Below are 26,787 nucleotides of genomic sequence, written 5' to 3'. Positions count from 1 at the left end.
CTTTTTCTAATTAAATGCTTTCTTTAATCATTTCCTTTCATTATCACTGGAATACGCTGAAGTTGTTGATGAAGAATAAGTATCTCTTTTCTAAAGGGTGCTCCATCTGCCAAGTATTTGGTACTGAACAATAACAAAATGGATGTTAATTCTATTAGGCTGCAAAAATACCTGTAGCACAGTAAATCACTTGGGGGTCCTGATTGAGGCCTCCTGAATGAAACAAGACAGGATGGTGCATGTGGGCAGTTGTTTAAACACTCCTTAAATGCATATATTAATGTATTCCTTAAATTCAGTGTCCAAAATCTGGAGACCCTGTATTCTGTAGCCTTGAAATGTACTTAGCCTTGTTTATTCTCCATTGCCGGGGCTAGGTTTGGGTACTCTGAAGTTTACATTTAGTCTGAAGACACACTTTTAAAGTACTATATACTCGCATCGCAGAAATGGGGAGAAAGGGTTGCTGATAGAATCCTTCCAACAACATGTCCACAGCTGCTGAGCCTGGAGCAAAATTAAACTTAAACGTATTAAACAAAAATCCCAGGATGCAGAGCGTAGAACCATCAGTGGCATTTCCCACACACGGGACCTGGTTTGGCACCCTTGCTGGCAGCGCCCGTGTGGACCCAACACTGCCCGCTGCAGAGGCTGCTTCCTGATAAACACAAGCTAGTACATCTTCCTCCTGCCAAACTGACGCAGGCAGGCAGCCCTGCGATCAGTTCTGCTATTCTAGCCTTTTTTGTCCTACCAATGTTCTTACAGATGCACTTTACTTTGAGATCAGTATGCCAGAGAAAATGGTATGTTGGTTGCGTTTTCCAGACTTTTGAGGCAGTTACTACTGTTCTGCCAAAAATTAAACAGATGAAGAACTCTTAGAAAAGAGCATTGTGATATGTGCACTGGAAAAGACAAAATAAGAAAGTGCTGCTAGCCCAAGTAAAATCAAATGTTACTCCTTACTAAACAGCATTAAGGACTGCATATGATTACCTCATGGAATCCAAACACCAGCCCCATGAGGGACCCTGCTTATTATCCTGATTGCACAGATAAGGAAACTGATACTCAGATTAAGTAAATTGCTCCTGGTCACATGACAAGTAAGTGGCAGAACCCGCACTTGAATCAGGCAGGTCTGTCAGATTCCTAATCACAGGCTCTTAACAACTGACATTTGTCTCACCCCCTTCCGAACTCCAACTGATTTGCAAGCTTCATGGAGACAGACAAGACGTGCTGTGCTATCACTGGTGGCCCTCCAATATTTGTTGAACAAATGAACGACAGTAAGTGAGGACTGCAGCTGATCTTTATTACTACACATTTGTGATCAAGCTCATATTTCTAAGAGTTGCCTCAATTTCACTTTGTGATCTTCCTTTCTTATGTATTTACAGTTAGTGAAAAGTGAGATTTTGATCAACAAAAAATGTGTTATGTGGTGGAAATACCTAGCAAATGTTAGTCTCAATGACTTTCTCTAATGCGATAGGAGTTACTCTGTCTTCTTCCAGGCCTCCCACAGTCTCTTCAAATCCTGCAGTACACCTACAAGGGCACCCCCATCCTGTCAGGCAGGGCCTACGCCAATCAGTGTCCTGACTGCAGGTCTCCAGAACAGGTGGACACCAGCTGCTGTGTGCACTGACAACTCTAAACTGCAGGCAACGCACACCAGCACACCAGCTCTCATGGCCCTCAGTAAGCAGCCTACTGGTGACTGAAATTCAACTTCCCCTCTAGAGAAAGTCCGTTGAAACCTCTACCACATGGCTTCGAAGGCTGGGGGGAGTCCACTCTCCCCTGCTTCCCTACCCCCCACCTCTGGAGAGAAAAGCTGCCTACACCAAGAACCTGCTCAAGAATCCTTTTTTTCTCCAAGCCCTTTTCTCATATTAATTAGAGCAGTTGATGATAGCATGACCAATTCTGGGGTTTGAGGTGGGGGTGGGGGTGGAAGAAGTTATTTGACCTAATAGATTGGATAAGGAATTAAATGAGATAATGTCAATCTCTTGATGGAATATTAAATAAAAGTCCCATTATTCCCACTTTATAGGCTAAAAGGCAAACTATCCAAAAAACAAGAAACAACAAATGCTGACAAGGATGCAGAGAAAGGGGAACCCTCCTACACTGTTGGTAGAAATGTAAACTGTTGTAACCGTGTGGAAAGCAAAATGGAAGTTCCTCAAAAAACTAAAAATAGAAATACCGTTTGACCCATTAATTCCACTCCTAGGAATTTACCTGAAGAAAATAAGATTCATGATTTGAAAAGACATATGTACCCCTATGTTTATCGCAGCACTATTTACAATAGCCAAGATATGGAAGCAACCTAAGTGTCCATCAACAGATGAACAGATAAAGAAGATGTGGTACAAATACACAATGGATTGTTTATTCAGCTATAAAAAGAGAAGAAATCCTGCTGTCTGCAACAACATGGATGGATCTGAAGCATATGCTCAGTGAAATTAGTCAGGTGGAAAAAGAAACTCCAAATGATTTCACTCATTTGTGGAGTATAAAAACAAAGCAAAACAGAAGGAAAAAAATAGCAGTAGACTCATAGTTACCAAGGGGGGACTAGTGGTTACCAAAGAGGAGGGGGCTAGTGGGGAGGGAGAAGAGGATTAAGGGACACAGTAATTCACAATTACAATACAGGTAGGTCACGAGCTCAGTAGTACAGCACGGAGAATACAATTAGTGACTGTAACATCTTTGATAGACTGTGACTGCACTGGAGGGGATGAGGACTTGATAATACAGGTAAATGTTGAACCACTGTTTGTATCTGAAACCATCATAATACTGTATATCAATGACACTTTAATAAAAAAAATTAAAAGGTAAAGAAATTATTTTTAGCAGTTTTAAGGTTGGGTAACATAAAAAGATGATTCTGTTACCTAAAGTACCTGTTTAAAAGCGGGGGGGGGGGGGGGACAAGACGGCTGATGGATCATATCACTCTATACATTCTACATTACAGTCATCTGAGTAAGGTTAGATGAATCGCATAAAGCCATCCCAAACACCATTATGTCATATATCAGACTGGGGGGTGGAAAGTGGACACTCCAAAGGTAAAGTCCTCTTTTGTATGCAAACAGAATCCATCTCCTGAGTCACAGGTCATCCTAGACTGAACCAGACATCCGGAATCCACTGTCCAATTTCAGGCCTGCTACAGTTTTTAAATGCCCATCACACTTAAGCTTGCTCAGTGGACAATGAGAATGAATCTACCAATACTATTAAATGTAACTAACCAGTCTAGACTGAGGGCCTTAAAAGAAATGACCATAAAAATTAAAGGTATTTTTAGTTTTTTTACCCATCTAAACACTAAAAGCTAAGAATTCACTTACTTCACTTGGGGAACAAGGGCTGACAATATATGTTTTCCACAGAATGAAGTGTAGATATCATCCACCATAAATAATTATATAGTAACAGTTCATGAATATGGACTTCCATAATCTACTGGATGTATGGAGATTAAAAACAATGTAGAAAATAGTCCTCTAAACGTAATTATTTCATTTTAAAAACACCCATTTTCCTTATATAAATATAATATATACCACTGAAGATCATAACATGGTTTTATTTATATTTGGCAAGAAACAGTAATATTACAAAAACTAGATTTCCAAAACTAAACCACTTACCACAAAAAATTTCTTTTCCATCTGAATTTTAACATCATTACCAGGTAGTGATTAGCCAAAAAACTTAAAAAATGGCATTAGCCACCAACCAATATGGATGTCTACTGGAAAGGGGTTATATTCTGCCATTTATTCAACATGATTGAGCTTCTCCATTATTTTCCAGAAGAGGGAATAAACTGAGATAATGATGGCTCAACACTTAAGTACGCTTAAATGAATGGAAGGCTTGAAACTTAGGAAAAGGACCTGTTCCAATAGACTGCAATCAATTGTTTCAATCTCAGAACATTACCTCTGCATAAAAATGATGTCACACACAGCTGGGTAGCCAGGTGAGCCCAAGGAGCCCCAGACGCAGCTCTCCTGAAGGGGCAGCACCACTGAACCCAGCCACCGAGGGGAACACTCATACACAGATGCACCCTGGACCACAAGCATGCAGCAGGCAGAGGCAGCTTCCTATGTCCACAAAGAACGCAGGCTTCCTCCTGTCAGTCAGTGCTTTCCAAATCGCAGGCTAGCAGGGAGACTCACATGCGACTAACCAGCCCACGGCTGCGGAGGCCATAGGGAGAAGAGGACTGAGACCCAAGTGCTGACTGTTAGACAGTTCCTCTAAATAGCAGCCCTGGTCATTTTTTTTCACAAGTCACGAAGATGGGCCTGCCTCTTTTTCTTTGCATGGTTGTTCCTGACCAGAATTTTTCTTCACACCCTAAGCCCCTATCAACAGAAGGCACTTCCACAGCCTTTCCTCTTCCTTCCTGGCCTTAAGGAACAAACGCCCTTTAAATTTTTTTTCCAACTTTACGATTGGTTAATAAAAGGAAATCAACAAGGAGCAAAAGGGCTCTTCTCCCCTCTGATTCCCATCCCGTCTCATTCATTAAACAAATGCATCAAGGCCTCCTGTGGGTCAGGCTTTGCTCAGCACTGGGAATATAGGGGTTAACAAGACAGGGAGAGTGTCTGTCTCCTGCATTGCTGTGAGCTTACCAGATGGGGCACATGGGCAATAAACAAGCAAACACACAAATTCAAGCTCTGCGGGGTACTGAGAAGAAGAATAAAACAGGGTAAGAGGATAAAGAGAGACAAGTAGCAGAGGGGAAGGGGATAAATAGGGTAGTCAGAACAGCCTCTCTGAAGAGGAGCACCTCTGATCAGACAACGGATGCGATGAGGCAGAGAGGCACGTGAAGACACATTTGGGAGCATTTCAGGTAGACGGAGAGGTGAGCACAGCACCCCAAAGGAAGCAACAAGTTCACAGACCAGAAAGGATGCTGGTGTGGCTGGAACAGGGTAAGCAAGGAGGAAGGTAAAAGAAGCAAGGGTGGAACCAGGCAAGGACAAGATTGCATATGACCTTGTACTTTTGTTTTAATATTTACCAAAGTTTAAAGACAAATGATAGGATCTGACTCATGTTAAACTAAGACCACTCTGGCTGACTTGTGGAAAGTAAGCCCTAGGCAGGGCAGGCACAGAACCACGGAGGCAGAAGGCTTTTGCAATATTCTAGACGAGCACTATGGCAGCTGGCATTAAATGTAAGCAATGGAGGTGGTAAAAATGGTCAGGTTTCACATATATTTTGAAGGCAAAACTAGCAGCTTGCTGACGAATTGGATGTGGGATGGAAGAGAAACAGAAATCATGTAAAAATTAAGTAGCTTTGGGGCCTGGGCAACTGGGTAAATATGGAGTGCAGCCATTTGTGGAAATGGTGAAGAGTGAGGAAGAAGCAGGTCTGGGGGCAGAAAAAGGAGGTGCAAACCAAGAGTTTGGTTTTAGACATATCAAATTTGAGATGCCTCTTAGCTACTCAAGTGGAAACATCAAGTAAACAGTAGGATACAGTCAAGAGGTCAGGGAGAGACAGCTAGAAGTAAAACCAGATGCACTTTCAACATACAGATGCTATTTTAAGCCTGAGACCACGTGAATCCCCTAAAGATTGAGTGTAGATGGAGGAGAGGTCCAAGGATTAAACCAGCAAAGGTGACTGAGAAGAAACAGCCTACAAAGAAGAAAAGCAGGAGAGGGTGGGATCCCACAGCCAAGGAAGAGCAGGGTGCAGGAAGGGCACGTCAGAGGTCAAGCTCCTGAAATGACCATGAAACAAAGGTCACAGTGACTGTGATAAGCAGTGCCAGTGGTGTGGCAGCTTAGGGGAAACAGGGTGGTAGGAAGGAGAGCAAGGATATACAAATCTTTTGCAGAAATATGCCACAAAGGAGAGCAGAGATATGGCACCATGGCCAGAGAGCATGTGGAATGAAGGAAGAGGTTTTAGATGTGCACTATCACAGCATATATTTGTGTGATGATAGGAATGACCTACCAGCAGGGAGGAAACTCTCATGGGCTAAGGAGTATAAATTCTTCAAATGGCTTGAAAAGCTGAATAATCATTACTCAAAATGCTGATAAATAATATAAAATAAAGGACATTCCCTTTTTAACTTTCAAGAATTACAATGATTCTAGTAAATAGTTGAAGGAAATCACAGGGGTGTTCTATAGTTATTAGAAGTTGGTACTTACATACAAAGCTGAAATGAAAAAAAAATTTTGAGAAATATTTTAACATTCAATAGCAAAGAATTTATTATAAAATGTCTTAAATACCATTTTTCGTAAAATTTGCCTTTCTAGATGATACAGCACAGCTCAAGATGAAATTTCTAAACTCATTATTTTCTATAATTTCCATGTGCAAAATATACTTACAGGCTACACTGATTTAGTCTGTAAAATTTGTGTCGTGCAACACAGAGTCTCCATACATATTTTGCCGTTTCCATGTCTTCCTAGCAAACAAAATATCCAGAAAGTAAATGAAAGTAACATTTGCAATGATACACAGCTTGTCTGAGGGCAAGACATAATTGGGTGACATATTTCAAAGTCACTTTTAAGTCACTGGGATTCTTTCATTTTCTAATACTGTGCATCTCATTTGAATGCTATCATTAAGATTTAAATTATGAAGACAAAAAAATCTGCTTTAACCGATTTTTATATTGAACAGTTTCAAAATGACTTAGAAATTAAAAAATTATGAATATTTCCAATTTTATTTTGACAGACAGTCAAATACATTTTTAAACAAAACATTTGACTCAGTGCCTCAGTATTGCCTTTGTCAAGAGACCAAAGGCAAATAGACAATATTTCTACAGAGCCACTCATTTATCAAAGGAAATTAATGCCAGTACTTATTTTCTCCCCTCCTTAGTCCCTTAATTTAAAGATCATCATGATCAGATAGTATTTATCCACTGATTCATTCTTTCATTCAACAATATTACTGAACAACTACTTTTTGCCAAGGGCTATTATGCAAAATGTTATATAATTTTTCAGTCCACCCACCCGAAACATACACAGAAATGCTAACATGTCAACTTTTAGGAGAAACATTCCATGCAGACTCCAATGTTTACTCACAGTTTGAAACTGGATGGTCTCCTCTTTATTTGCCAGCTCCAGTGCAAAAAAGGACTTATTGTGGGACATGTTAGCAATATCATGCCACCTAAAGAACAATGAAGAGGAAATGGCAACATGAGTGCTCATGTTTATATAGTAGTAGAGAAAGGTAACCCTTGAACAACAGGGGGGGTCCGGAATACCAATTCACAGGCAGTCGAAAATCCACATGCTAACTTTTGAGTCCCCAAAACTCTTAACTACTCATACTTTACTGTTGACTGGAAGCCTTACTGATAGCATAAACAGTCGATTAACACATGTTCTGTATATGTATTATATATTGTATTCTTACAATAAAGCAAGCTGAAGAAAATGTTTTTTCAAATTGTCTCAAATCTCAAAAAATTCTTCCAATATATTTATTGAAAAAAATTTTCACATAAGTGGACCCACACAGCTCAAACCCATTGTTCTAGGGTCAACTGTATTACTTCTTGAGTTTGGTGCATAAGTTATTATTTGTTAACCATTTTAGAAATAAAAGTTGTTTTAATCACCTAGCATGCATTTTCTATTTGAAGTAACAACAGCTAGTTGCAAAAAATAAAGGCATGTATACTAATGAGGACAAAGAATATTTAAAAATGTAAACCCTATTTATTCTCAGTTGCCAGATTCATTCAATGAAGATCACTATCTTAGTTGATCTAAGGAGGCCAAGGCCTCCTTCATCCATTCAACAAATACCTTAAAGAGCACCCATTATAACAACATCAGCAATTGTCTAAGGTCCCAGGGATACTAGTACCACAGTGCTTGCGTCAAAAGGATACAGATGCAGGGTGAGGATGAAAAAGAGAACATAGAAGCAAACAAGTATCACTAAGTTTTGCAGGTATACAGGGTCAAATAAGGCACAAAAGTGGAGGAGGGGTACTCTAAAAAGCTTCAGGTTGAAGATAAACTTCAAATACTAAAAACTCAGAGTGAATTATTCTGGGTTTGTTCACCAGGATTCAAGTTCCTGTCTTGTACTTTCTAACTGCATTTTAACCATGTTTAGATTTTATATATTAATATTTTATTATACAACTATATAATCTTATAAAGGGAAAAATAGGACTGGAAGTAAAAATTTTACCCCTCTTTAACCTTCTCCATTACACTAATTTATTTTAAATTTATTTAAATAAATAAATAAAATGAATTATAGTGATTCAATGTTTAATTGTTAAACCTAAAAAAGTATTATCATGTGGGCAGAGGATCTGAACACACACTTCTCCTAAGAAGAAATTCAGATGGCCAAAGGGTACATGAAAGAATGCTCCACATCACTAATCATCAGGGAAATGCAAATAAAAACCACAATGAGATATCACCTCACACCAGTTAGGATGGGCAGCATCGAAAAGACTAAGAAAAACAAATGCTGGTGAGGATGTGGAGAAAGGGGAACCCTCCTACACTGCTGGTGGGAATGTAAGCTAGTTCAACCACTGTGGAAAGCAATATGGAGGTCCCTCAAAAAACTAAAAATAGAAATACCATTTGACCCTGGAATTCCACTCCTAGGAATTTACCCAAGGAATATAACTTCTCAGATTCAAAAACACATATGCACCCCTATGTTTATTTCAGCACTATTTACAATAGCCAAGATATGGAAGCAACCTAAGTGTCCATCAGTAGATGAATGGATAAAGAAGAGGTGGTACATATACACAATGGAATACTATTCAGCCATAAGAAAGAAACAAATCCTACCATTTGCAACAACATGGATGGAGTTAGAGGGTATTATGCTCAGTGAAATAAGTCAGGTGGAGAAAGACAAGTGCCATATGATTTCCCTCATTTGTGGAGTATAACAACCAAGCAAAACTGCAGGAACAAAACAGCAGCAGACTCACAGACTCTAAGAAGGGACTAGCAGTTACCAAAGGGGAAGGGTGTGGGAGGGTGGGTGGGGAGGGAGGGAGAAGGGTACTGAGGGGTATTATGATTGGCACACATGGTGTGAGGGGGGATCATAGGGAAGACAGTGTAGCACAGAGAAGGCAAATAGTGACTCTGTGGCATCTTACTATCCTGATGGGCAGTGACTGCAATGGCATATGGGAGGGAGATATAGGGGCATGACAATTTGCAGTAACAATATAAGTTGATCACTGGGACTGTTGAAACACTGTGATGTACATTTGAAATAAACATAAGATTGTATATTAATGACACTTTAATAAAAAAAAGTATTAGCATCATATTAAAGAAGGTAATTTTAAAAATTCTTATCCAGTGAGATGAAGGAAGCTGGCTGGATACCTCTAGTTTTCATGTGGCCCTTTGGGTCCTGTCATAGTCCTGCCCTTTCAATCCAGTCCAGATTGAACCCTGCCCCACAACTCGGCATGTCAGGAAGACCTCCTGAGCACCCTGGCTACATTAGAGTAATTGCCAAAGGGGAGCCTCCCGGCCCAGTCTAGGAGCGGATCCTGCTCCCCACGCTGTGTACACTCTCTGATCATAATAAAGTGGAAAATGCAGAGCCCAAAAGGCAGCAAAGCAAAAAAAATGAACGAAGGTCAGCTTAGAGAAAAAAATCTTAAAAAGAAAAACTAGTTGGCAAGAAGAAATAGTAGGAATGGTTTAGAAAGCTTGAATAGTGGGGGAAAAAACCTTTAGTTCCTTTTAATAAAAGAAGACATTTAACATAGTGGTTAAGACCCAGGCTTAGAGAATATGAGTTTTTGGTAATGCCAGTTAACAGCTGGATGACTTGGACAAATCACTACACTTCTCTAAGCCTCAATTATGCCAAGTGAAAAATAGTGGTAATACCCTCTGCTCAGAGCTGTTGTGAAGATTACATGCAAATACACAGAAACAGAAAGCATTCAGCATAGTCCCTGGCTCATGATAAGCACTCAATAAGTAGTAAACACAAAGGAGCCAAAAAACAAAAATAACAGTGTTTTACTACTTTATAAAAACAATTTACACTTTTAATTTTTCATCAAGAGACAACAGAATCAAAGTACATAGAATCTCAAAGTGAAACTGGAAATATTTCTGTGAAATGACCCTTTCTAGATGATGGATTTTCTAGATTATGACATTAAGGAATGAAAAGGCAAGAATTGAACAACACGGTCCAATTTACTATCTTTAAGATAGAAACTGGCACACAGAATATGGAAAAGGAAATTCAAAACAACTGCAATTTCATTGTTCAGAGTTGGACATGATTAGCACATGGCTATTTATCTTTTGTCTCCTTATTACATACATTCTAAGATTTCCACAAATGAATATATCACTTTGTTATAATCAGAAAAAAAATCAGCATTATAAAAAGTAATTTGAAATTTGCTTAGATGCTAGTATTTTAGAAATTTTGGTACACAACTAGAGTCAGAGAAAGGCTCAGATTTTCCGTAAGAAATAGCCCTAGAAACCAGAGCTCAAATGAAAAATCCACACCAACACAAAGAATGGTTTCCATATAGTAAGAAAAGGGTTACGCATTTCGTTAAGTAGGCCATCATTATAAGCACCATTTTCTGCACATTTGGTTTAGAATAAAGTGGCTCATTAAAAAAAACCACTGCAATCAGATGGTATTTTATAGTAGGAAGAGTGTATTTCCATTCCCTACTGGGATGTTGGGAGATACCTGGTAAGCAATATACTAGTTTAAATACTAAAAATGTCATCAACAAGAGCTACAGAAAGATGTAGGGAAAAATACCTAAATATCACAGGAGGCCTCCCATTCTTGTGTTTCACAAAGATACCTTCAAGACACGCTCCAATGGATATGTCACCGCCTTGGCTATCCTGAAGGGAAAAAGCAGAAAACGAAACACTCAGGCAGCAGATGCATAAGAACTGGAGCAACTACATCTAGTCCCCTAAACTTGTTCTCCAGATATACAATGTTCAGAAGACCTTCCTAAGGGAAAACAGCCTGAAAGACATAAATGTATCACCTTTTAAATAAATATGAACAGAGTTCTGATCCATAAGGGACTCCACTTGAAGTGCATTTCAAAAAAACAAACTGCAGAACAGAGATGTATTTTACTACAAAATTTTTGTCACAAGGACCTCAGCTTTTAAGTTCCCAGACATTTGCAGGTCTTCAGCCTTTGCACAGCAGGACTGCCCTGGGCTTCTCCACTATTTTCTGAGATTCAGTGGATGAATTTTGGAGCCCCAGCCCTTGTGCCATGTTTACCTTCGCAGGGTAGCTCTCTTCTCCATAGCCATCCATTCTCTCTACCTCCTGCATGTACAGCATTTCAGCCTCAGGAGCTGTGAGCCCCCTGAAACCCAAAAGATACTAGTGAGATTGTTCACTAAAGACAGCAGGAGGCGGGAGGGTGAGACAAGAAGCTTTCTTAAAATACTACTTATCGGTTTGGCATATTATAAACATTTCAAGTTTCTAAGCATCTGTAATTAGTTATTTCAATCCATCAGTAGTTACTGAAAATGGGCTACATGCAAAGCACTGTGCTGAATGATGAGGGCTGTAATATAAGATCCTCTTCCTGTACTTGAGGCAGGCAAGGGGGACACAGGGAATAGAACAATCCCCTAAAAATCTCCAGCAAAAGTTAGAATTCTTTCTAAACCACTGAGTAACCACTTATTATCCAAAATATGAGGCAATACTAAGCATCCTGTGCTAAATGCCAAATGGTAAGTGCAGGAAACAAGGGTTAGAGGATGGAAATCCTTTTTAGCTCTAGCAACAGAATTCCAAGGACAGGTAGGAAGGCACTGTTGGTAAAGAAAGTACTTGACTCCATGAACACTTGCCTCTCCAGCCTCATTTTTTTTTTTAATTAAATTGATACACCATCTCATGAAGGCTCCACATGAGCAGCATTGTGGTTTCAACATTCACCCATATTATCAAGTCCCTCTCCACCCCACTGCAGTCACTGTCGATCAGCATAGTAAGATGTCCAGCTTCATGTTTATTGCTTCCCCACACCCAAAAGGTAGCCCACACTGCATTGCTTTGAATATACCACACTCCCTCATGCCTCTGGGCCTTTGCTCATGTCAGTCCCTCTTGCTGGGATACCTGTCACCCACCTGTATACCTGGTCAATCCCTAAAATCCTTCAAGACCTGGCCTATATATCATCCCTTCTTTGTCACCTCTTATGATTCCCCCAAGTCTAAGTCAGATGCTCCCTCCTGTGCAGATCCACCATATACTGTGCATACCTCTCCCACTGCACTCATGTCACATTATTAGCATTATAGTTACTATGACAATGGGCTGTGCTGTCTATCCCTTAGACTCCAAAGCAGGGAATACTGGTGGCAGGTCTTACTATATCTTTGTGCCACAGCATCTAGCAGTCTGCCTCATAGAGAATAATTGTTCTCATCTGTCTTTTAAAGAAACACACAAATGAATGAATGAAAATAACAAAAGACAGGGTTGATGTGTGCCTGAGGGATTAATTATGCTAAAAAAAATCATTCATTTGGAGCAGAAGGAAAAGCTGAATTTAACCAACTTTTGGGAGCCATCAGCCCCAGGGATATTGAATTGAAGTTAGTGAAAAGCAAGAAAAGATTCATGAGCATGTGGGAAAGAGGAAGGAAGATGGAGGAAAGTGATATTTTAAGAAGATTAATCTTTTGTGGGCGAGTTCACGGATTTATCGGGGAGATACTAAAGGCAAAAGGTTATTTTTAATAAGAGGGGATGAACAATAGGTTATAATTAGACCTGGGTTCAAATCCCACCTCTACCACATGTAACTTTGGGCAAATTACTTAGTCTTTTTGTGCTTAGTGTTCCCAATCTGTAAGGAGGCAACATTTACCTTTAGGAGTGTTTGTAAGAATTTAATGGTATAACAAGTATTTGGAACTGTGTGGCATTTTAAGTAAGACTTAGCATTCTCAAGGAGAGGGTATTTCTTAGAGACAACACATACAGATTCATATTATCTACCAGGAACATGGGTCAGGGCAATAAGCACCACAGCTCTTGCTGCAACTTCCCCAGGGGACCGAGGGAGGGCTTCCAGAGGTGCACAGGGGGGACACCCTGTAGCTGCTGCGCCACAGAAGAAAACAAGTCTCCCTAATCTTGCATTAACCTACACAGGATTAGATTAATACCAAAATCTTTAACACACAGAAAGAACTGGTACCCGTCAGTGACTGGTTGCTTTCAACTTTCTCAGTTTTCTCATTGGTAAACATGGATAAAATGAGTTAATATGGTTAAGTGCTCAGAACAGCATTTGGCACACGGTGAGTGCAGGGTAAATGCCAGCTACTCGTCCCAGCAGCAGTAATTGCAGCAGCAGTGAGGTTCCAAATGTACGTGTTATCTGTGCAATTTTAAACCCAAACAAGCAAGAATTCTATACCACTTCCATTTCTTATTTCTTTGCATTACCTGTATTTCTGATGCAGTAAGGCCACTTTTTGGGTTGCTTCTTCCAAGACTTTTTCATCTTGTAACCACCCCTGAAAAAAATATACTGCAGTAAGCATGTAAAGAAGCCACCCAAATTTCTTAGGAAGAATCACTGCTACTGACTGTTACCAACTCTTGTCACTTCAGGCAGAATCAGTACTAGTATTGATACGTGGGAACTTAGCTGGAGTATGTAATCATGCCTTTCTAAGGAATAAGTGGCCTCTGCTCAGGAGCCAAAACACTTGTCCTGGCTTCTCCATTTATCCAGAGGAAGTTCCCACTGAGTTGTGAGGTTGGTGATGTCCATTAGCCAGTTCTGAACCCAGCACACTAATATCTTGTGCATTCCCAGGCTAGCCATGCAGACACTCAGAAGAACATACCCCTGCCCTTAGCAATCCAGTGCACAGTTCTCCTTTCAAGTCCATAAGAGGTGACTAAAAAGGTAGGTTATCTAGTTTTTAAATTGCTGGTAAGTCTCCAAATTCATTTCAACGTTAACCTTGTGAGGTTTTGAGCCTTCAGTTAAAAGCAAAATCTCTGCACAGTTCCTTAGAGGCTGGAAATGAATTCATCTCTTTGGACTCACACCAAAACATAAAACATTTATTTGGCAACAGCCCTGTGACTACTGACCCTTCACTTTCTGTGGATTTACAAAGACCAAGAAGACAACAGGGAAAGCATTTACATTTGCTTATGAAAGGAAGTTGATTTTATAACACAGTTTCTGCCTAGCAAGTCTACCATATTGGACTTGATTTCAGAGATTACTAAGGGCATGGAATAAACTGTATTAAAAGGCCCAGTATTAAAAGAAGTCTTACCACAGGAAGCAATGCAAATTTCTGAAGAAAGTCCTGGGATTCATACTGATCAAAGTTACCAAAGTCAGCTACACAAATGACAAATATTCACATGTCAGTTATGTTTAATGTGCACAGCAAAACATGCACAACTTAATTCAATATGCAGTGTAACAGATGGTGTGATTATTGATTTGGAAGTCAATTTTGCCTTATAGCCTATAAAATGTATATTTTTAAAACAACTTTTAAAGGTATTAATTAGGTAGATTCATGCGTCTTGATTTGGAAAAATGACTATTAATAAAGTGAAAAAACAAACTATAATATGATCTTATTTGTATAATTAAAACAAGCAAAAACTACCCTATAACCATTGTATGTTTACTTATGCACAGAAAAATGTCAGGAAGAAACCAAACTGTTCATAGTAGTGAGTACCTCTAGGGAATGAAATTAGATCATTTGAGTATGCTACAGCAAGATGTATTTGTTTAGAAATTTTTCGTTGTTAAAAAAAATAGTTCAGCAAAAGCTTATGAAAAATTAACTCAAAGCCAAAGATGACACTTAAGATTCAAAGTACCTTGAAAAGGAATGTGGATCCATGTGTATCAGGCATTTGTTTGTCTAGAAATGATATAAATCTCCATGTCTGCTAATATCTAAAGGAATTTTGTTAGCGGTTCTTCTGACTAAATTTTAATTCCCAAGATTAAAACTCAGTTATCATTTGAAGTGATGCCCTATCAGAAGTCTTTCCAAAGTATATACATACAAATATATATAGAATTAGACATGAAAAACAACAGAATTTAACAATTAAAAAATACTTGTGAAATGCAAAACTTTATCTATTATGATTGAAATACTCAATAATCCCGGGCAACTGTTTAAGAAACCAAACAAATGGTGTATGCTTAAAATCTAAGTTTAAACATAACCTCAACAACTTCATTATTTGGCAGATCTTTCTTCCTAAAATATTAGCTAACAGATGATCAAGTCCTTGAACTGGAGGAATATATAGCATACTAAATACTATATATTTTTTCCCTCTTTTTGGTCTGTTTGCTCTGTTGACAGATAACAACATGCTTAACCTTCCACAAGTCTCATATTTCATTTAAGTAGTCCAAATTAATTTTTTCCCCACAAGGAGGCCCCTTAGATATCAGAATATTTCACTAATATATAAACACTACTACAGAAAGTCAGTTCCTTTAAGAATCCCTTACTATTTTTGTTATGACACACATTTCAATGTGATAGACCTATCACATCATCAACTGCCATTACTTACCTTGAACAGCTAAGCCTGCTAGCTGGATTGCTTGTTCTAGTGTACAAGGGATGTTTCCTTCCAAGATGTCTTTCTTCAGCTGCAGATAATACTGATACCTATAAAAAATGTCAATTTTAAGAAATCAATTTTCAATATTTAAAAATTTTTACCTGCAATTAAGACACAATACATTTCATCATGACTTGGTAGGAGAGCATAAACTAAACAAAAATTTAACCCCGGATGGTTTCAAAGAATGACAAAAATGTCCATCCATGACCATATCTACAGCGACACCCACACACGAAAAACACAAATACATTGTGATCAATTTATTGAGTCACTTATCTGTTAACTAATTATTTCAGAGCTACAACCATCTAGAGGACAACTGATCATCTGTCTTATGCCCTGTAAGACCCTAACTTTTGTTATTTTGAGTTGGAGAAATAGAGAATCAATGGTCAATCTTTACTTTAAAGATTCTAGCTAGTCACTTGGTAACGTAAGGCCTTATTTATTCTGGTGTAAGTTCCCTAGCCCTGGAAAGTAAAGCCAGAAGAAAATGGTTCCCAATATTTCAGACTGGGCTTATATTAAAATATTTGTGATGAAATCCCAAAGAGAACAGCTGCTAAATGCTTTCTTAGTATTTTTGTAATGTGGGTTTACTTCCGCTTACACTTCCAATATATAAGGCACTAGTTTCCAGCACAAGCTTTAGTTAAGCAGCCTTAGATTAAATTCCAGCTCTCCAAAATTCAGCATTTTGCATGAACTTGGGCAACTCATAATCTGTGGGCTTAAATTATCACTGCTAAAATGAGGGTACTATCAACTCTCCACAAGGCGGAACATGAATTCAAGTATACTAGAACACGCTGGCATTCAACAGGAGCTGTCATTATCATCAGCAGTCAATACTTTCAGCCAGTCAGCAGTATTTCTTTTCATCTGTATCATTCTCCATTTTGATAAAGTTCTACAGTGAAGGTTCATGCTGCCTTACTTTTACTTATTCATGCATCAGGTAACTACAAAGGCCTACTACATGTCAAGTATTGTTCTAGATGCTAGGGATACAGTACCGAATGAAGATTTACCAACTCTCTGCCAATACAGACCACAGAACCATCTTGAATTCAGTCTCTTTCAGGTTTGGCATCTGTGAAGTGCAACCCAGTTATGCTTCACATTTGAATTCCTGAGAGCCTATCCCTTTAATCATTTCATCTGACCTTAGATCATTCTTTTATTTTAGCTAGCTTTGAGGGTCAAAGAACCTGACCAAAACACTATCCATTCAGACAAGAATTTATATCCAACTTATCCCCTTCTATCTGCTAGTAAAAGAACCCCCAGATTTCCCTCAATTGGCAAACAGAATGCTGGTAGCTCTGGGATCTTGTCAAAGAGGAAAAATTTAAACTTTCTGCTAAGCAGCTCCTTTCAAAGGTAAATCTGAAGATTGTATTTGGAGAAGTCTATGCAGTGAGCCTGCTGCCTACATACTTCACTCTAAAAATTTTAGGTTTTTTCCTTAAATCACTTAAAACAGACCTGGACCAAATTAACTTAGTCTTCCACAGAAATATTTTTTTGCCTTACATTATACTTTCGCCATTATGAGAGTTTGATTACCTCACATTTGCTCTGAGTTCTTCATTGCTGGTGTAAATGTCTTTTACATAAAATCCCACCTGAAAATTTATTTTTAAATGACATGCCAAGAAAATGTGCCATATTTGAAAATCAGTATGCCTCTTTTTATTACATAATGAATGGTGTGACTCATAATATTCCTTCTTTTGCTTTGACTGCCATGAAGCTCAGTACTAAAATCTAGGCATAGCCAGTGACTGATAAACCTCCTGCCACCCTCTTAACTGCTTTCTCCACCATTTGATTAAAACCACCTTTTTATTGATGAGGAGGAAATGGAGCTCAGAGATTAAATAATATGCTCAAATCCACAGAGGAAGGCTGAACTGGAGTTTGAATCTAGACCCTAAAGCTCATATTCTTAACTGCACCAATCTGCAGTTACAGATTTTTCCAGCATTTTTATTTCACTTCTTCCTTTCGTAATTTCATTCTAGAGTCTGTAGAGTCCTATGGCTGTGAGGACTCAGGAGCCAGCCTACTTGAATTTAAGTCGCAGTTCCACTGCACACTATCAGTGTGACCCTGGGCAAGGTGTTCAGCCGTCCAGGTCTTGGTTTCTTCATCTACAAAATGGAGATAATAATAGTACTACCTACTGCATAGGATTTGCTGTGAGGATTAAACTAATTAATGTATAAAGTGTTTGGGATAGTACCTAACATAGAGTAAGAAATGAGTATGGTTGCTTTTATTATTGTCTTGTATTGTAGTATCCCCCAAATCCTTTAATGAAAGGAAATACATATATAATAGATACACATATTTACTGTAGAAAAAGACCAAGAAATTTTACTTCAAAGGTATTATCACTTTCTGTTAACAGACACTTTTGGTTTATAAACATGTTCTTTCAATATTTATCACAAAAAGAATAAATAAGAAACACGCAAACCTGAATTCAAAACGGTTTGTAAAGCAAGGAATAAGAGATGGCATATCTTAATTCTAAAGCAAGCATTCCATAAACTGGCCCAAAAGCCAAAGATGCTGATTAAGACTAAAGAAATAGGAGGGGCGGAAGATGGCGGCGTGAGTAGAGCAGCGGAAATCTCCTCCCAAAACAACATATATCTATGAAAATATAACAAAGACAACCCTTCCTAGAATAAAGACCAGAGGACACAGGACAATATCCAGACCACATCCACACCTGAGAGAACCCAGCGCCTCGCGAAGGGGGTAAGATACAAGCCCCGGCCCCGCGGAAGCCGAGCGCCCCTCCCCCCAGCTCCCGGCGGGAGAAGAGCAGGCAGAGCGGGAGGGAGACGGAGCCCAGGACTGCCGAACACCCAGCCCCCGCCATCCGGGCCAGAGTGCAGGGCCCTCGATACTGGGAAAACAGGGCAGCAAGAACAGTGAGCAGGCACTGGAGGCTGGGCGACAGAGGGCATAAGAAAAGCGCGCGACCATTTTTTTTTGCTTTTTTGCTGTTTTGTTTTGGCGAGCGCTTTTTGGAAGTCTTAAAGGGATAGGGACCCCAATACTAGGGAAACAGGGCAGAAAGACCGACCGGTGAGCAGAGGCCTGAGGCTGGCACCGGAGAATAAAGAAAAACGAACGACCACCTTTTTTTTTTAAATAAAAACATTTTTTTTTTTTTAATTAAAAAAAATTTTCTTTTTCTTTTTTCTTTGGTGGGCGTTGTTTTGTTTTGGCAGGTGCTTTTTGGAAGTCTTAAAGGGGCAGGGCGGGACACTTAATCCAGAGGTAGGGAATCCGGGATCTCTGGGCACCCTAACCCCTGGGCTGCAGGGAGCAGGGAGGCCCCTTACGGAGATAAATAGCCTCCCAGCCGCTCCCGCTCCAACGCGACTCCACCACTTTGGAGTAGCTGCCCGAGCCAGGCCACGCCCACAGCAACAGCGGAGATTAACTCCATAGCAGCCGGGCAGGAAGCAGAAACCCTGTCTGTGCGCAGCTGCGCAGCACAAGCCACTAGAGGCCGCTGTTCTCCCAGGAGAGGAGGGCCACAATCCAACAAGAAAGGAAGTCCTTCCAGCCGTCACTCGTCCCAGTTCTGCAGACTATTCCTATCACCATGAAGAGGAAAAGCTACAGGCAGACAAAGATCACAGAGACAACACCAGAGAAGGAGACAGACCTAACCAGTCTCCCTGAAAAAGAATTCAAAATAAGAATCATAAACATGCTGACAGAGATGCAGAGAAATACGCAAGACAAATGGGATGAAGTCCGGAAGGAGATCACAGATGCCAGAAAGGAGATCGCAGAAATGAAACAAACTCTGGAAGGGTTTATAAGCAGAATGGATAGAATGCAAGAGGCCATTGATGGAATTGAAATCAGAGAACAGGAACGCATAGAAGCTGACAGAGAGAGAGACAAAAGGATCTCCAGGAGTGAAACAATATTAAGAGAACTGTGTGACCAATCCAAAAGGAACAATATCCGTATTATAGGGGTCCCAGAAGAAGAAGAGAGAGGAAAAGAGATGGAAAGTATCTTAGAAGAAATAATTGCTGAAAACTTCCCCACACTGGGGGAGGAAGTAATCGAACAGACCACAGAAATACACAGAATCCCCAACAGAATGGATCCAAGAAGGGCAACACCAAGACACATAATAATTAAAATGGCAAAGATCAAGGACAAGGAAAGAGTGTTAAAGGCAGCTAGAGAGAAAAAGGTCACCTATAAAGGGAAACCCATCAGGCTAACGTCAGATTTCTCAACAGAAACCCTACAGGCCAGAAGAGAATGGCATGATATATTTAATACAATGAAACAGAAGGGCCTTGAACCAAGGATACTGTATCCAGCACGACTATCATTCAAATATGACGGTGGGATTAAACAATTCCCAGACAAACAAAAGCTGAGGGAATTTGCTTCCCACAAACCACCTCTACAGAACATCTTACAGGGACTGCTCTAGATGGGAGCACTCCTAGAAAGAGCACAGCACAAAACACCCAACATATGAACAATCGAGGAGGAGGAACAAGAAGGGAGAGAAAAAAAGAATCTCCAGATAGTGTATATAACAGCTAAATAAGCGAGCTAAGTTAGGCAGTAAGATACTAAAGAGGCTAACCTTGAACCTTTGGTAACCACGAATTTAAAGCCTGCAATGGCAATAAGTACATATCTTTCAATAGTCACCCTAAATGTTAATGGGTTGAATGCACCAATCAAAAGACACAGAGTAACAGAATGGATAAAAAAGCAAGACCCATCTATATGCTGCTTACAAGAAACTCACCTCAAACCCAAAGACATGTACAGACTAAAAGTCAAGGGATGGAAAAACATATTTCAAGCAAACAACAGTGAGAAGAAAGCAGGGGTTGCAGTGCTAATATCAGACAAAATAGACTTCAAAACAAAGAAAGTAACAAGAGATAAAGAAGGACACTACATAATGATAAAGGGCTCAGTCAAACAAGAGGATATAACCATTCTAAATATATATGCACCCAACACAGGAGCACCAGCATATGTGAAACAAATACTAACAGAACTAAAGGGGGATATAGACTGCAATGCATTCATTCTAGGAGACTTCAACACACCACTCACCCCAAAGGATAGATCCACTGGACAGAAAATAAGTAAGGACACGGAAGCACTGAACAACACAGTAGAGCAGATGGACCTAATAGACATCTATAGAACTCTACATCCAAAAGCAGCGGGATATACATTCTTCTCAAGTGCACATGGAACATTCTCCAGAATAGACCACATACTAGGCCACAAAAAGAGCCTCAGAAAATTCCAAAAGATTGAAATCCTACCAACCAACTTTTCAGACCACAAAGGCATAAAACTAGAAATAAACTGTACAAAGAAAGCAAAGAGGCTCACAAACACATGGAGGCTTAACAACACGCTCCTAAATAATCAATGGATCAATGACCAAATCAAAATGGAGATCCAGCAATATATGGAAACAAATGACAACAACAACACTAAGCCCCAACTTCTGTGGGACACAGCAAAAGCAGTCTTAAGAGGAAAGTATATAGCAATCCAAGCATATTTAAAAAAGGAAGAGCAATCCCAAATGAATGGTCTAATGTCACAATTATCGAAATTGGAAAAAGAAGAACAGATGAGGCCTAAGGTCAGCAGAAGGAGGGACATAATAAAGATCAGAGAAGAAATAAATAAAATTGAGAAGAATAAAACAATAGCAAAAATCAATGAAACCAAGAGCTGGTTCTTCGAGAAAATAAACAAAATAGATAAGCCTCTAGCCAGACTTATTAAGAAGAAAAGAGAGTCAACACAAATCAACAGTATCAGAAACAAGAAAGGAAAAATCACGACGGACCCCACGGAAATGCAAAGAATTATTGGAGAATACTATGAAAACCTATATACTAACAATCTGGGAAACCTAGGAGAAATGGACAACTTCCTAGAAAAATATAACCTTCCAAGATTGACCAAGGAAGAAACAGAAAATCTAAACAGACCAATTGCCAGCAACGAAATTGAAGCGGTAATCCAAAAACTACCAAAGAACAAAACCCCCGGGCCAGATGGATTTACCTCGGAATTTTATCAGACATACAGGGAAGACATAATACCCATTCTCCTTAAAGTTTTCCAAAAAATAGAGGAGGAGGGGATACTCCCAAACTCATTCTATGAAGCTAACATCACCCTAATACCAAAACCAGGCAAAGACCCCACCAAAAAAGAAAACTACAGACCAATATCCCTGATGAACATAGATGCAAAAATACTCAACAAAATATTAGCAAACCGAATTCAAAAATACATCAAAAGGATCATACACCATGACCAAGTGGGATTCATCCCAGGGATGCAAGGATGGTACAACATTCGAAAGTCCATCAACATCATCCACCACATCAACAAAAAGAAAGACAAAAACCACATGATCATCTCCATAGATGCTGAAAAAGCATTTGACAAAGTTCAACATCCATTCATGTTAAAAACTCTCAGCAAAATGGGAATAGAGGGCAAGTACCTCAACATAATAAAGGCCATCTATGATAAACCAACAGCCAACATTATATTGAACAGCGAGAAGCTGAAAGCATTTCCGCTGAGATCGGGAACTAGACAGGGATGCCCACTCTCTCCACTGTTATTTAACATAGTACTGCAGGTCCTAGCCACGGCAATCAGACAAAATAAAGAAATACAAGGAATCCAGATTGGTAAAGAAGAAGTTAAACTGTCACTATTTGCAGATGACACGATACTGTACATAAAAAACCCTAAAGACTCCACCCCAAAACTACTAGAACTGATATCGGAATACAGCAAAGATGCAGGATACAAAATCAACACACAGAAATCTGTGGCTTTCCTATATACTAACAATGAACCAACAGAAAGAGAAATCAAGAAAACAACTCCATTCACAATTGCATCAAAAAAAATAAAATACCTAGGAATAAACCTAACCAAAGAAGTGAAAGACTTATACTCTGAAAACTACAAGTCACTCTTAAGAGAAATTAAAGGGGACACTAACAGATGGAAACTCATCCCATGCTCGTGGCTAGGAAGAATTAATATCGTTAAAATGGCCATCCTGCCCAAAGCAATATACAGATTTGATGCAATCCCTATGAAACTACCAGCAACATTCTTCAATGAACTGGAACAAATAATTCAAAAATTCATATGGAAACACCAAAGACCCCGAATAGCGAAAGCAATCCTGAGAAAGAAGAATAAAGTAGGGGGGATCTCACTCCCCAACTTCAAGCTCTACTATAAAGCCATAGTAATCAAGACAATTTGGTACTGGCACAAGAGCAGAGCCACAGACCAATGGAACAGACTAGAGAATCCAGACATTCACCCAGACATATATGGTCAATTAATATTTGATAAAGGAGCCATGGACATACAATGGTGAAATGACAGTCTCTTCAACAGGTGGTGCTGGCAAAACTGGACAGCTACATGTAGGAGAATGAAACTGGACCATTGTCTAACCCCATATACAAAAGTAAACTCAAAATGGATCAAAGACCTGAATGTAAGCCATGAAACCATTAAACTCTTGGAAGAAAACATAGGCGAAAACCTCTTAGACATAAACATGAGTGACCTCTTCTTGAACATATCTCCCCGGGCAAGGAAAACAACAGCAAAAATGAGTAAGTGGGACTATATTAAGCTGAAAAGCTTCTGTACAGCAAAAGACACCATCAATAGAACAAAAAGGATCCCTACAGTATGGGAGAATATATTTGAAAATGACACATCCGATAAAGGCTTTACGTCCAGAATATATAAGGAGCTCACACGCCTCAACAAACAAAAAACAAATAACCCAATTAAAAAATGGGCAGAGGAACTGAACAGACAGTTCTCCAAAAAAGAAATACAGATGGCCAACAGACACATGAAAAGATGCTCCACATCGCTAATTATCAGAGAAATGCAAATTAAAACTACAATGAGGTATCACCTCACACCAGTAAGGATGGCTGCCATCCAAAAGACAAACAACAACAAATGTTGGCGAGGCTGTGGAGAAAGGGGAACCCTCCTACACTGCTGGTGGGAATGTAAGTTAGTTCAAACATTGTGGAAAGCAGTATGAAGGTACATCAAAATGCTCAAAACAGACTTACCATTTGACCCAGGAATTGCACTCCTAGGAATTGACCCTAAGAACGCAGCAATCAAGTTTGAGAAAGACAGATGCACCCCTATGTTTATTGCAGCACTATTTACAATAGCCAAGAATTGGAAGCAACCTAAATGTCCATCAATAGATGAATGGATAAAGAAGATGTGGTACATATACACAATGGAATACTACTCAGCCATAAGAAAAGGGCAAATCCAATCATTTGCAGCAACATGGATGGAGCTGGAGGATATTATGCTCAGTGAAACAAGCCAAGCGGAGAAAGAGAAATACCAAATGATTTCACTTATCTGTGGAATATAAGAACAAAGGAAAAACTGAAGGAACAAAACAGCACCAGAATCACAGAACTCAACAATGGACTAACAGGGACCAAAGGGAAAGGGACTGGGGAGGATGGGTGGGTAGGGAGGGATAATGGGAGGAGAAGTAGTGGGGTATTAAGATTAACATGCATGGGGGGGTAGGAGAAAACGGAGGGCTGTACAACACAGAGAAGGCAAGTAGTGATTCTACAACATTTTGCTATGCTGATGGACAGTGACTGTAAAGGGTTTTATAGGGGAGACCTGGTATAGGGGAGAGCCTAGTAAACATAATATTCGTCATGTAAGTGTAGATTAGTGATACCAAAAACAAAGCAAAAAAAAAAAAAAAAAAGGGCAGTTCCTGTGTGGTAACCTCCAACAAGTTCTACACAAGTGTATAAAGGGCATATAAAAGTGTAGGCAAAGGGTCTGTATGTGTTTATACAGAGGATCAAAGCATAATTGGGCTACCACAAAAATGAACTAAAATACGATATGAAAAAGAACTTCCAACATCTGCATTCTCTGGAAGACTCATGCCAGAAGATGATCATCAAAAAACCCCAACAAAGATCCACACACTGCTACAGCTGTAGATGCACTCATCCCACCAGTTCCTGGACTTGCCACGGGAATGAGGAAGGAGATATCTAAGCTGGCCTGTGCATACAGTAAAACAACAAATTTGACTGGATCTATACTGTTGGAACTCAACCAAGAATTTCGAGAAGTGCAAATTGTAGCGCTCCAAAGTCTTACAACTACAGACTATTTAGTGTTAAAAGAACATATGGCATGTGAACAGTCCCCAGGAATGGGTTGTTTTAATTTGTCTGATTTTTCTCAAACTATTCAAATTCAGTTAGATAATAACCATCATATCATTGATAAGTTTTCACAAATGCCTAGGGTGCCTAACTGGTTTTCTTGGTTTCACTGGAGATGGCTGGTAATTACAGGTATGCTTTGGTTATGTAACTATACTCCTATTATGTTAATGTGTGTGCGCAATTTAAGTAGTAGCTTAAAATCTATACATGCTGAAGTTACTCTACAAGAAGATATGTCAAAGAAATAATCAATCTTCCCATGTTTTCTCCCGCCTGCTACTTCTATAGCTTTTCTTCTTCCTTCCTAATTACAACGAATTCTTAAATAGAATTCGTGCCTCATATCAAATTTACCGAGTATCATAACTCCTCCAAGTGGTAAAGATACCTCAAGACAAATGCTGGGCATAGAAGCCACAGGGCATAAATATGCAAAGAAATAAAAAGCTAACCATTTCAAACAATAAGGCTTCTCTCTCACTTACCAACGTAACATTTCCCTGTATGGCCCCGGAAGATGACTGGTTAGCCAGAGACGGGTAAGATTCCTCAAGGGAGGAACAACCTAAGACAGGCACAGTCACAGGGGGGTCATCAGGTGAGAAATTGGGGATCAACAGAGGTGAGGCTTAGAACCTCACCCTCCCTGTTCTGAGAGAAATCTTCTGCATATGTGGATGTTTTATTGCCCTTGTCTAGCTTGGATTAACACATAGTCTACAGGCACACACCTGATCATCTACATTTGCTCTCTTACAACACTAAACTATGTTTTCTACCTTTATGTTGTATCTACCTACCACTTCAGCATCTTATTAAAAATAATAAAGAGAGAAATGTGGTATCCACATATAAATCAAGTATAAAAATCAAATGTGTATTCATATTTGAACTGACTGTTTATAGTTCATAATGCATGAGCAAAACCAAAAGTTTCTGTGATGACTGCCCTTGTACTGTTCACCATGTAACTTATTCACTATGTAAGAATTTGTTCTCCATGTAAGAACTTGTTCGTTATGCTTCAGAAGATTGGAGACTGACGAAAATTAGGCTTGGGGTGGATTAATGATTGTGCATTGAGCATTGACTCCCCTATACAGAATTTTATTGTTGTTAACAACCATTTGATCAATAAATATGAGAGATGCCCTAACAACAACAACCAAGAAAAGGTACACACTTCCAATTGTAAAATAAATAAGTAACCGGGATGTAATGTATAGCATAAGGAATATAGTCAAAATATTGTAACAACTTGGTATGGTGATAGCTGGTACTTAGAATTATCATGTATATAAATGTTGAATCACTGTGTTGTACACCTGAAACTAATGTAATGTAATACTGTGTGTCAACTACCCTTCAATAAAAAATAATTATCAAAAAAAAAAGAGAAATGTGGTATCCACATATAAATCAAGTATAAAAACCAAATGAGTATTCATATTTGAACTGACTGTTTATAGTTCATAATGCATGAGCAAAACCGAAAGTTTCTGTGATGACTGCCCTTGTACTGTTCACTATGTAACTTATTCATTATGTAAGAATTTGTTCTCCATGTAAGAACTTGTTTGTTATGCCTCAGAAGATTGGAGACTGACGAAAATTAGGCTTGGGGTGGATTAATGATTGTGCATTGAGCACTGACTCCCCTATACAGAATTTTATTGTCGTT

General features: G+C 39.2%; 1 protein-coding gene across 5 annotated transcripts in view; it reads right to left on the bottom strand.

Annotated features, from left to right (window-relative positions):
* The window catches only part of PTPN21 (protein tyrosine phosphatase non-receptor type 21), a 96,243-nt gene that overhangs the window by 23,741 nt on the left and 45,715 nt on the right, over positions 1–26,787 (bottom strand). For all 5 annotated transcript variants that reach the window (XM_036882465.2, XM_036882467.2, XM_036882466.2 and 2 more), the window contains exons 4-10: positions 15,709–15,806; positions 14,427–14,494; positions 13,576–13,646; positions 11,377–11,464; positions 10,888–10,976; positions 7,155–7,242; positions 6,435–6,514 (exon numbers count right to left, since the gene is read on the bottom strand). In XM_036882465.2, the coding sequence (XP_036738360.2) occupies positions 6,435–6,514; positions 7,155–7,242; positions 10,888–10,976; positions 11,377–11,464; positions 13,576–13,646; positions 14,427–14,494; positions 15,709–15,806 (582 nt within the window). The remainder of the gene's footprint in view (positions 1–6,434; positions 6,515–7,154; positions 7,243–10,887; positions 10,977–11,376; positions 11,465–13,575; positions 13,647–14,426; positions 14,495–15,708; positions 15,807–26,787) is intronic.

Source organism: Manis pentadactyla, chromosome 11 (genome assembly GCF_030020395.1).
Source record: "Manis pentadactyla isolate mManPen7 chromosome 11, mManPen7.hap1, whole genome shotgun sequence".
NCBI classification, from domain to species: Eukaryota; Metazoa; Chordata; class Mammalia; order Pholidota; family Manidae; genus Manis; species Manis pentadactyla.
The sequence above is the reverse complement of the archived record's forward strand: the minus strand, read 5'-3'. Positions and strand labels throughout refer to the sequence as shown.